This window comes from Oncorhynchus kisutch, linkage group LG15 (assembly GCF_002021735.2).
Source record: "Oncorhynchus kisutch isolate 150728-3 linkage group LG15, Okis_V2, whole genome shotgun sequence".
NCBI lineage: Eukaryota > Metazoa > Chordata > Actinopteri > Salmoniformes > Salmonidae > Oncorhynchus > Oncorhynchus kisutch.
In genome coordinates, this window is record NC_034188.2 from 15100879 (window position 1) to 15113393 (window position 12515).

General features: G+C 45.5%; 1 protein-coding gene across 1 annotated transcript; it reads right to left on the minus strand.

Moving 5' to 3' along the window:
• Positions 1 to 3331: 3331 nt before the first annotated feature.
• LOC116352866 (teneurin-2-like) lies at positions 3332 to 12507 on the minus strand. Its single transcript, XM_031789723.1, has 4 exons — positions 12329 to 12507; positions 7386 to 7621; positions 4908 to 5204; positions 3332 to 4285 (listed from the first exon to the last, which is right to left on the minus strand). Exons 1-4 carry the CDS (start codon positions 12456 to 12458, stop codon positions 3707 to 3709), a joined length of 1242 nt encoding a protein of 413 aa, XP_031645583.1. The 5' UTR covers positions 12459 to 12507; the 3' UTR covers positions 3332 to 3706.
• Positions 12508 to 12515: the final 8 nt, after the last annotated feature.

The window sequence follows — 12515 nt, forward strand, 5'->3', positions numbered from 1 at the left end:
GGGTTTGGGTTGTGGCTGGAGCTGGAGCTGGAGCTAGGGTTAGGGTTGTGGCTGGAGTTAGGTTTGGGTTTGGGTTGTGGCTGGAGTTAGGTTTGGGTTTGAGTTGTTGCTGGAGCTAGGGTTTAGGGTTTGGGTTGTGGATGGAGTTAGGTTTGGGTTTGAGTTGTTGCTGGAGCTAGGGTTTAGGGTTTGGGTTGTGGCTGGAGTTAGGTTTGGGTTTGAGTTGTTGCTGGAGCTAGGGTTTAGGGTTTGGGTTGTGGATGGAGTTAGGTTTGGGTTTGAGTTGTTGCTGGGGCTAGGGTTTAGGGTTTGGGTTGTGGATGGAGTTAGGTTTGGGTTTGAGTTGTTGCTTGAGCTAGGGTTTAGGGTTTGGGTTGTGGATGGAGTTAGGTTTGGGTTTGAGTTGTTGCTGGAGCTAGGGTTTAGGGTTTGGGTTGTGGCTGGAGTTAGGTTTGGGTTTGAGTTGTTGCTGGAGCTAGGGTTTAGGGTTTGAGTTGTTGCTGGAGGTAGGGTTTAGGGTTTGGGTTGTGGCTGGAGTTAGGTTTGGGTTTGAGTTGTTGCTGGAGTTAGGGTTTAGGGTTTGGGTTGTGGATGGAGTTAGGTTTGGGTTTGAGTTGTTGCTGGAGCTAGGGTTTAGGGTTTGGGTTGTGGATGGAGTTAGGTTTGGGTTTGAGTTGTTGCTGGAGCTAGGGTTTAGGGTTTGGGTTGTGGATGGAGTTAGGTTTGGGTTTGAGTTGTTGCTTGAGCTAGGGTTTAGGGTTTGGGTTGTGGATGGAGTTAGGTTTGGGTTTGAGTTGTTGCTGGAGCTAGGGTTTAGGGTTTGGGTTGTGGCTGGAGTTAGGTTTGGGTTTGAGTTGTTGCTGGAGCTAGGGTTTAGGGTTTGGGTTGTGGCTGGAGTTAGGTTTGGCTTTGAGTTGTTGCTGGAGCTAGGGTTTAGGGTTTGGGTTGTGGCTGGAGTTAGGTTTGGGTTTGAGTTGTTGCTGGAGCTAGGGTTTAGGGTTTGGGTTGTGGCTGGAGTTAGGTTTGGGTTTGAGTTGTTGCTGGAGCTAGGGTTTAGGGTTTGGGTTGTGGCTGGAGTTAGGTTTGGGTTTGAGTTGTTGCTGGAGCTAGGGTTTAGGGTTTGGGTTGTGGCTGGAGCTGGAGCTGGAGCTATGTTTAGGGTTGTGGCTATAGCTGGAGCTAGGGTTAGGGTTGTGGATGGAGTTAGGTTTGGGTTTGAGTTGTTGCTGGAGCTAGGGTTTAGGGTTTGGGTTGTGGCTGGAGTTAGGTTTGGCTTTGAGTTGTTGCTGGAGCTAGGGTTTAGGGTTTGGGTTGTGGCTGGAGTTAGGTTTGGGTTTGAGTTGTTGCTGGAGCTAGGGTTTAGGGTTTGGGTTGTGGATGGAGTTAGGTTTGGGTTTGAGTTGTTGCTGGAGCTAGGGTTTAGGGTTTGGGTTGTGGCTGGAGTTAGGTTTGGCTTTGAGTTGTTGCTGGAGCTAGGGTTTAGGGTTTGGGTTGTGGCTGGAGTTAGGTTTGGGTTTGAGTTGTTGCTGGAGCTAGGGTTTAGGGTTTGGGTTGTGGCTGGAGTTAGGTTTGGGTTTGAGTTGTTGCTGGAGCTAGGGTTTAGGGTTTGGGTTGTGGCTGGAGTTAGGTTTGGGTTTGAGTTGTTGCTGGAGCTAGGGTTTAGGGTTTGGGTTGTGGCTGGAGCTGGAGCTGGAGCTAGGGTTAGGGTTGTGGCTGGAGTTAGGTTTGGGTTTGGGTTGTGGCTGGAGTTAGGTTTGGGTTTGAGTTGTTGCTGGAGCTAGGGTTTAGGGTTTGGGTTGTGGATGGAGTTAGGTTTGGGTTTGAGTTGTTGCTGGAGCTAGGGTTTAGGGTTTGGGTTGTGGCTGGAGTTAGGTTTGGGTTTGAGTTGTTGCTGGAGCTAGGGTTTAGGGTTTGGGTTGTGGATGGAGTTAGGTTTGGGTTTGAGTTGTTGCTGGGGCTAGGGTTTAGGGTTTGGGTTGTGGATGGAGTTAGGTTTGGGTTTGAGTTGTTGCTTGAGCTAGGGTTTAGGGTTTGGGTTGTGGATGGAGTTAGGTTTGGGTTTGAGTTGTTGCTGGAGCTAGGGTTTAGGGTTTGGGTTGTGGCTGGAGTTAGGTTTGGGTTTGAGTTGTTGCTGGAGCTAGGGTTTAGGGTTTGAGTTGTTGCTGGAGGTAGGGTTTAGGGTTTGGGTTGTGGCTGGAGTTAGGTTTGGGTTTGAGTTGTTGCTGGAGTTAGGGTTTAGGGTTTGGGTTGTGGATGGAGTTAGGTTTGGGTTTGAGTTGTTGCTGGAGCTAGGGTTTAGGGTTTGGGTTGTGGATGGAGTTAGGTTTGGGTTTGAGTTGTTGCTGGAGCTAGGGTTTAGGGTTTGGGTTGTGGATGGAGTTAGGTTTGGGTTTGAGTTGTTGCTTGAGCTAGGGTTTAGGGTTTGGGTTGTGGATGGAGTTAGGTTTGGGTTTGAGTTGTTGCTGGAGCTAGGGTTTAGGGTTTGGGTTGTGGCTGGAGTTAGGTTTGGGTTTGAGTTGTTGCTGGAGCTAGGGTTTAGGGTTTGGGTTGTGGCTGGAGTTAGGTTTGGGTTTGAGTTGTTGCTGGAGCTAGGGTTTAGGGTTTGGGTTGTGGATGGAGTTAGGTTTGGGTTTGAGTTGTTGCTCGAGCTAGGGTTTGGGGTTAGGGTTGTGGCTGGAGCTAGGGTTAGGGTTAGGGTTGTTTCTGAAGCTGGAACTAGGGTTAGGGTTGTGGCTGGACCTAGGGTTGTGGCTGTAGATAAGGTTTAGGGTTTGGGTTGTGGCTGGAGTTAGGTTTGGGTTTGAGTTGTTGCTGGAGCTAGGGTTTAGGGTTTGGGTTGTGGCTGGAGTTAGGTTTGGGTTTGAGTTGTTGCTGGAGCTAGGGTTTAGGGTTTGGGTTGTGGATGGAGTTAGGTTTGGGTTTGAGTTGTTGCTGGAGCTAGGGTTTGGGTTGTGGATGGAGTTAGGTTTGGGTTTGAGTTGTTGCTGGAGCTAGGGTTTAGGGTTTGGGTTGTGGCTGGAGTTAGGTTTGGCTTTGAGTTGTTGCTGGAGCTAGGGTTTAGGGTTAGGGTTGTGGCTGGAGCTAGGGTTAGGGTTAGGGTTGTTTCTGGAGCTGGAACTAGGGTCAGGGTTGTGGCTAGAGCTGGAGCTAGGGTTATGGTTGTGGCTGGAGCTAGGGTTGTGGATGGAGATAGGGTTAGGGTTGTGGCTGGAGCTAGGGTTGAGGGCTAGGGTTAGGGTTGTGGCTGGAGCTAGGGTTAGGGTTGTTTCTGGAGCTGGAACTAGGGTTAGGGTTGTGGCTAGAGCTGGAGCTAGGGTTAGGGTTGTGGCTAGAGCTGGAGCTAGGGTTAGGGTTGTGGCTGGAGATAGGTTTAGGGTTAGGGTTGTGGCTGGAGCTAGGGTTGAGGGCTAGGGTTAGGGTTGTGGCTGGAGCTAGATTTAGGATTGTGGCTGGAGCTCGGTTTACAGTTGTGCGTGGAGCTATGGTTAGTTTGGATTATGGCTGGAGTTGAGGGCTAGGGTTAAGGGTTAGGGTTGAACCAGGATGTGGACATGAAGCTAGGTTTAGGGTTAGGGGTTGAGGTTAGGTTTGAGGCTAGGGTTAGGGTTGAACCAGGATGTGGACATGAAGCTAGATTTAGGGTTAGTGTTGAGGGTTGGGGTTGAAGCTAGGGTTAGGGTTGTGGTTGGAACTAGGATTAGGGTTACTAGTATAGTTTTCTACCCACCTTTCCAGAGATCTCGTCATAGCGGTAGAGGTCCACAGGCAGAGGAGTCTCACTGATGACTGGCTTCATACTAGCGATACGGAAGCTGTTGTCATGGTAAGTGTAGTCAAACCTAGCATTCACCATCCCCTCCTCACTGAACCGGTAGATCTGCTTGTCAATCAACGGACCCATTTTACGGTAACGTATCGTACAGGAGAACCCACCGCTCTGTAAGTTCACCATCTTCAGCACCCCAGCTGTCTCGTCGTAACCGAACGTCACCACGGTGCTGTCGTAGAGGATCTCAGCTACCTTGACCAGCTTGCCGTACTTGTAGAGGACACGTCGGCCGGTGCCGAGGTAGTGGGTGGCCTGGGGGCGGCCGTCTTCGCTGAAGTCGTGGATGATGGAGGCGTTGCTCTCCGGAGGATTGTAGGTGTTGCGGATGTAACCGATAGAGACGTGGGTGGACATGGTGTGGCGAGCTACACTAGGCATGGTGACGGCCGTGACTCGCCCCGAGGCGTCAAACTCAAATATGTACTGTCTCTGGCTCTGCAGGAGAAGGACCATGGACTGGAGAGAGCGAAGGAGGGAGAGAGGAGAGAGCGAAGGAGGGAGAGGGAACATAAGTCATCATCATCACCAATAACATAATTTTATGAACTTTTCACTTCTCTCAACCAGCCTGTTTTTACTATCCCTGCTACAGGTGCTATGATGCACTCACCCTATCCAGGTGGCTGTAGCTCCACACAGATGATAATAACAGTACCAGTAACAGTAACAGTACCAGTAACAGTAACAGTATCAGTAAAAGTACCAATAACAGTACCAGTACCAGTAACAGTACCAGTAACAGTATCAGTAAAAGTTCCAATAACAGTACCAGTACCAGTAACAGTAACAGTACCGGTAGCAGTATCAGTTAAAGTAACAGTACCTGTAACAGTAACAGTACCAGTACCAGTATCAGTAAAAGTACCGGTAACAGTAACAGTATCAATACCAGTAACAGTACCTGTACCAGTATCCATAAAAGTACCAATACCAGTATCAGTAACAGTAACAGTACCGGTAACAGTATCAGTTAAAGTAACAGTACCTGTAACAGTAACAGTACCAGTATCAGTAAAAGTAACAGTACCGGTAACAGTACCAGTACCAGTAAAAGTACCAGACAGTGCTATGTCCTCACCTTATCCAGATAACTATAGCTCCACACCTTGCCATCTATGAATGACCGTGACAGAATACGTCCCTGAGGGTCAAACTCTGTCCTCTCGCTCATACTTCCCCTCTGCAGCCCCACCAGCTGACCCGTGGTTGAGTATGACACATTCACCACCGCCAGGCTGCTGCTAGGCAACCACATGGCGGGACGGCCCTGTGTGTCGTACATGATGCGGAGCGTGAACTTGCGGTGGTCGTCGTAGATCTTCTCTGTCCGAGTGTTGCGGTCGAAGTCGATGGAGAGGAGGTTCCGACCATGTGCCTGGAGGAAGATAGATAGTGATGAAAGGGAAAGCCCCCATGAAATGGACAAAAATGAATGTAACAGTACCGAAACATATACATGATTGCAAATACCACTCAAATGGACCGCAGTTCATTCAAAGCTTATGGCAAATGCCAAGTGTCATACAGCAAAAATCCCAAAGAGTGAGAGCGTGCTCCACCGTAAATTTTCATATTGCAAATGAACATGAAGTCAAGACCCAAGGGTCAATTATTATTTTGTTTTTTTCAAAAAGTAGAACTTCTTCTAAAAAAGTGCTTTCTGGACCGTTTTTCGAAATATTTTTGATTTCTTTTTGTCAATAATACATATATAACAACCATATGAACATACCTTTATCTTATTTTATTGAGTTATATGTTTTGTCCATTTGTAATATACTATCATAGGAAGTCAAATGTCAGTGAACCATGGCCAAATGGCATAAGGAATGTCCAAATGCAATATATAAGTATTGAAAGTGCCAAATCAGGATGTTATGTCCATTTGCCATATATGATCATAGTCATAAGTCGGTTTCCAAACCCAAAAGCCAGTGAACCATGTCCAAATGGAATAAGAAATATCCAAATGCCATATATAAGCATTGAAAGTGCCAAATCAGGATGTTATGTCCATTTGCCATATATGATCATCGGAAGTCAGTTTCCGAACCCAAAAGTCAGTGAACCATATCCAAATGGCATTTATACTGACTAAATGATATATATCACTATGTTAAGCCCTGAATCAACATAGAAGGTCTATTTGTCATGTTTTATGAGAGAGAAGTGGGACTGTCGTTTTTAAAAGATTTTTTGAAAAACGTCCAAAATGACCAGGGGTGCCCTCTATTGGTTAGGCACGGGTGGGGGGTGCTCCCTTCTTGGCCATGGACCCATTGCACCCCCTAAAGTTATTAAAAACCATTAAAAAAATGTGCTCCTGGTAACCCGTTCCAATCACCAGGTGCACGGCTGTCCATTTACAATGTCTTACAATGGGCATTTACCATCATGAATTTGACATGCTCTAGTATACTGCAGAAATGCCCAATTGACTGGCCTGTTGAACTCGGGATGGCAGGGCAGTGATAGTGGTTCCTCTCCATCGCTTGTTGTGTTACTCCATCCTTGCTGTGTGTGTGTGTGTGTGTGTGTGTTTGTGTGTGTGTGTGTGTGTGAGAGTTTTTCTTGGACATCTGATGGGAGAAATTGCTGATTTACAGTTCATGAGGGTTGCCTAATCACACATATGCTGTTTTGGAAAGATATGACCTTTTTAACCCTTTAAAACAGCCCCTATGACCCCAATTTAAGGCACTTCCGGTTGGCACAGGAAGCTGAATTGACATTGTATGATTTCTCGTAAATTACGTGAAGCGGTCAAATTACCACTCTATGACCGTTTTTGACCTTTAATCCCAGAAAATGGGCCTTAACTCAAAAAGCGTTGAGGCCTCGATGCCATCTTGTGATGTTTTGTCCATTTGTGATAAGCAGCCACTCCCCATCTGGTGGAATATTCCCGAACAGCGGAAAAATGACCAAAATGAAAAAATAAATAAAACGGAAACCAAATGTCCGAGAGACTTCATTCGACGACTTCCCGGAAGATCTGGCCATGGGGCACGGACCGAGGCCGTCGGCCTATTTTAAAAGCATACGCGGACATCTAGTAAGGGACCGTACATTTGCAATATAGAGATCCTCATCAATCATACTGCAAATGTCGAAGAGTGCCCTTATGTATGTAATCTCTGTAGCCAGAGTCAGTGATGTCATCTCTGTAACCAGAGTAGTGATGTCATCTCTGTAGCCATAGTCAGTGATGTCAACTCTGTAGCCAGTCAGTGATGTCATCTCTGTAGCCAGTCAGTGATGTCACCTCTGTAGGCAGGTTCAGTGATGTCATCTCTGTAACCAGAGTAGTGATGTCATCTCTGTAGCCATAGTCAGAGATGTCATCTCTGTAGCCAGACTCAGTGATGTCATCTCTGTAGCCAGACTCAGTGATGTCATCTCTGTAGCCAGAGTCAGTGATGTCATCTCTGTAGCCAGAGTCAGTGATGTCATCTCTACACACAGAGTAAGTGATGTCATCTTTACACAAAGTAACTGATGTCATCGCTAATGATTAAATGACACACAGAAAGGAAGCGAGGTCATCTCAGCTCACCCTCAGCTTCCTGCCAAACACAGTGACCTTCCCTTTGGTCTGTTCCTTGCGGAGCCGCCACTCAATGGAGTTGAGTCCGTTGTCTGTGGGTAGTGTGATGTTCCTACGGCCGATTGTAGGACTGACCGACCCGGTCAGGATGTGGGGCTCAGTGTGGAAGCTGATGCCCATCCCATTGGCATACATCACCCGCAGGGTGCCGTTGTTACACAGCTGGTAGCTGTTCCTCACTTGGTCTGTAGGGGGCGATGAGGACAAGGAGAGAGAAGGGAGTTGTCATGTGAGTTTGCTCTTTTACTGGCGTCTTCCTCTGTTATGTTTACATGCTGAAAAAAGAGAAAGTTGCAGATTAAATTGAAATGGATTTTCGCTGCCCTTCACAAGCAGAACTCTTTCCTTGAACAAAAACCTAACAATTTGTCATCTGATACGTTTGGCAACTGTCAGTATAATTTCTGATCAGGCAACTTGTCAGTATCATTTCTGATCAGGCAACTTGTCAGTATCATTTCTGATCAGGCAACTTGTCAGTATAATTTCTGATCAGGCAATTTGTCGGTATCATTTCAGATCAGGCAACTTGTCAGTATCATTTCTGATCAGGCAACTTGTCAGTATCATTTCTGATCAGGCAACTTGTCAGTATCATTTCTGATCAGGCAACTTGTCAGTATCATTTCTGATCAGGCAACTCCACACTCAGAGTGACTCAGAATGAAAGTAAATGTGCATCTGGTTTATTGAAGAGCTTGCAAGCTTGGTAAATGAATAATCTGGCACTCTGTCATTTCAGTTTTTTCTATCCCCCACTCAAACACTCAAAAACCATGTTCCCCTTTAACTGTGCGTGTGCATGAGTGCAATAGCCCCTAGACTGCCGTACAGAATAAATACTGTATCAGCCCACGGAGAGAAGAACGAGATTGAACTTCACTCAATTTTCTAGAGTTTTCCCTGTTAGTTAACTCTATCAAGTCTCATGTAATGTAGGCCTACATTGAACACCACACATTGGCAGCTATTGTAGGCTGAATGATAGAACAGCTATTTCTCTGGTAAAACCTCTTTGGGCTAGGGGCAGTATTTTGACGTCTGGATGAAAAGCATGCCCAAAGTAGGATATGCATATAATTGGTAGATTTGGATAGAAAACACTGATATGAACTGATATGGCAGGCAAAAACCCGAGGACAAACCATCCCCCCGCCAAAAACAATGTATAGCCTACCACTGTTTCCAATGTCTGTCATGTTTATTATGAGATGAAAACCTCCCAGATTGCAGTTCCTAGGGCTTCCAATATATGTCAACAGTGTTTAGAAAGAGTTTCAGCCTTGGTTTTGGAAAAATGAGCTAGAATTTGTAGTTTTTCTAAGTAGCTCTCATTTTGGCTGTAGTGTTTTCATGCGCATGGATGAGAGCTCGTTCTTTGTTGTTTATCTCCGGTAAAGACAATAACAATTCTCCGTCTGAAATTTTATAGTTTATTTTTGTATTAGGGTACCTGAGGTTTGATTATAAACGTTGTTTGACTTGTTTGGAGAAGTTTATTGGTAATGTTTGGGATTCATTTTGTATGCATTTTGAAGGAGGGAAACCGGTGGATTATACAATGAAGCATGCTAGTTAAACTGAGTTTTTGGGGATATAAAGAAGGACATTATCGAACAAAAGGACCATTTGTGATGTAGCTGGGACCTTTTGGATTGCCAACAGAAGAAGATCTTCAAAGGTAAGGCATTAATTATATCGCTAATTTGTGGCACACCTGTCTGGTTGAAAAATGTTTTTCATGCTTTTGTATGCGGGGCGCTGTCCTCAGATAATCACATGGTGTGCTTTCGCCATAAAGCCAGTGGCTGGATTAACAAGAATTTTGATGTATGGCACTTGTATTTTCATGAATGTTAAATATTTATATTTCTGTCATTTGAATTTCGCGCTCTGCAATTTCACCGGATGTTGTTGAGGTGGATCGCTAGCGGAATGCCTGTGCAAGAAAGTTAAAATGTTAGGGGATGCATTTGATGGTAGGCCACTCTGGTAGGTCTACATTATGATCAAATAGCCACAATCTTCACAAAATTCCTGAAATTTGGTCAGTGCTGACAAAAATTAGAGGGAACATTGCTCTTAAACATAGAGTCGGAAGTTTACATACACCTTAGACAAATACATTTAAACTCAGTTTTTCACAATTCCTGACATTTAATCCCAGTAAGAATTCACTGTTTTAAGTCAGTTAGGATCACCACTTTAATTTAAAAATGTGAAATATGTGTAGAGAGAATTATTTATTTAAGCTTTTATTTCTTTCATCACATTCCCAGTGGGTCAGAAGTTGACATACACTCAATTAGTATTTGGTAGCATTGCCTTTAAATTGTTTAACTTGGGTCAAACGTTTCGGGTAGCCTCCACAAGCTTCCCACAATAAGTTGGGTGAATTTTGGCCCATTCCTCCTGACAGAGCTGGTGTAACTGAGTCAGGTTTGTAGGTCTCCTTGCTCGCACACACTTTTCACTTCTGCCCACACATTTTTTATAGGATTGAGGTCAGGGCTTTGTGATGGCCATTTTTCCACAACTTTGGAAGTATGCTCGGGGTCATTGTCCATTTGGAAGACCCATTTGCGACCAAGCTTTAACTTCCTGACTGATGGCTTGAGATGTTGTTCAATATATCCACCACATTTTCCATCCTCATGATGCCATCTTTTGTGTGAAGTGCACCAGTCCCTCCTGCAGCAAAGCACCCCCACAACATGATGCTGCTAGCCCCGTGCTTCACGGTTGGGATGGTGTTCTTTGGCTTGCAAGCCTCCCCCTTTTTCCTCCAAACATAACGATGGTCATTATGGCCAAACGGTTCTATTTTTGTTTCATCAGACCAGAGGACATTTCTCCAAAAAGTACGATCTTTGTCTCCATGTGCAGTTGCAACCTGTAGTCTGGCGTTTTTATGGCTGTTTGGAGCAGTGGATTCTTCCTTGTGAGAGGCCTTTCAGGTTCTGTCAATATAGGACTCGTTTTACTGTGGATATAGATACATGTTTCCTCCAGCATCTTCACAAGGTCCTTTGCTGTTGTTCTGGGATTGATTTGCACTTTTCGCTCCAAAGTAAGTTAATCTCTAGGAGACCTGATCGGTATGACGGCTGCGTGGTCCCGTGGTGTTTATACTTGCGTACTATTGTTTGTACAGATGAACGTGGTACCTTCATGCGTTTGGAAATTGCTCCCAAGGATGAACCAGACTTGTGGAGGTTTACCATTTTTTTTCTGAGGTCTTGGCTGATTTCTTTTGATTTTCCCATGTTGTCAAGCAAAGAGGCACTGAGTTTGAAGGTAGGCCTTGAAATACATCCACAGGTACACCTCCAATTGACTCAAATTATGTCAATAAGCCTATCAGAAGCTTCTAAAGCCACAACATAATTTCTGGAATTTTCCAAGCTGTTTAAAGGCCCAGCCAACTTAATGTATGTACACTTCTGACCCACTGGAATTGTGATACAGTGAAATTTAACTGAAATAATCTTTCTGTAAACAATTGTTGAAAAAATGACTTTTGTCTTGCACGAAGTACATGTCCTAACCGACTTGCCAAAACTATAGTTTGCTAACAAGAAATTTGTGGAGTGGTTGAAAAACTAGTTTTAATGACTCCAACCTAAGTGTATGTAAATTTTCGACTTCAACTGTATGAAGAAATCTAAACAGTGTCTGATCTGGTGTAGCCTCTGGAAAGCGACAGGGTGATTGAGGGTCTTCTTCTCTATCGGAGGCACAAAAAGCAACAGCGTGATGACAACGTTGTGATTGAAGATAAGATAACAGTGATTCTCCGCCGACGCAAAGGAAGAGCCTTTTTATTTCATTTACCAATGGCAGGGGGATCATACACGCACACACACACACACACACACACGTGCACGCGCGCACACACGCACGCACACACGCACGCACGCACACACACACACACACACACACACACACACATTCACGCACACATGTGGAAATTCATATGCACGCACATGCACGCACGCAAACACACACACATACACACACACAGTGGCTTTGAGCCTCCATCACCATAAACGACAGTAATCCATAAAGCCAATTTGTTATAAACCTCCAGGCAGCGTTTTACCAACACTTCAAACACACAGAGATGGCTTTCTGTCGACTCTGCAGTAGACTACCCTCTCACTATCGGAAAAATCTCTTTGTAATAAAAACACAGAGAGAGAGAGAGAGCGGTGGCGAGGAAGAGAGAGACAGAGAGAGATTGGAGTAAAGCAAGCTTTCAAAACCAGTGTCTCAGCACAGCAGACCAGAACACTGTGCTGTAATACACCCAACACACACACAGAGACACAGAGACACAGAGACACAGAGACACACACAGAGACACACACACAGAGACACACACACAGAGACACACACACACACACACACACACACACACACACACACACACACACACACACACACACACACACACACAGACATACAGAGACACACAAATAGACACACACACAGACACAGAGACATACACACACACACAGACACACAGACACATACAGAGACACACACAGACATACAGAGACACACAAATAGACACACACCCACACACACAAACACAGAGACACAGAGACACACACACACACAGACACACAGACACATACAGAGACACACACAGACATACAGAGACACACAAATAGACACACACCCACACACACAAATACAGAGACACACAGACCCCCCCCCCCCCCACACACACACACACAGAGAGAGAGACAGAGGCCTTAGATACATTTAGCTGTTCCCGTTAGATGAAAAGGTTCTTGATATCATGCCAACCATTATACTCCATTCCATCCATTATTATGAGCCGTCCTCCCCTCAGCAGCCTCCACTGAGGTGTGTGTATGTCCCACCTTGCACCACGGTGTATGAGGCCTCCACAGAGGACAGGTTGGTGATAACGGTGATGTCATCGTCTCTGCTGGAGCTCTCTATGTCAATGTTGATGGAACGTTCTATCTCCCGGTGCAGACTGGTCACCATGCCAGTAGGATAGGTTACATTGGTCAGACGACCCCCACTGTCATACCTGGAGGAGAC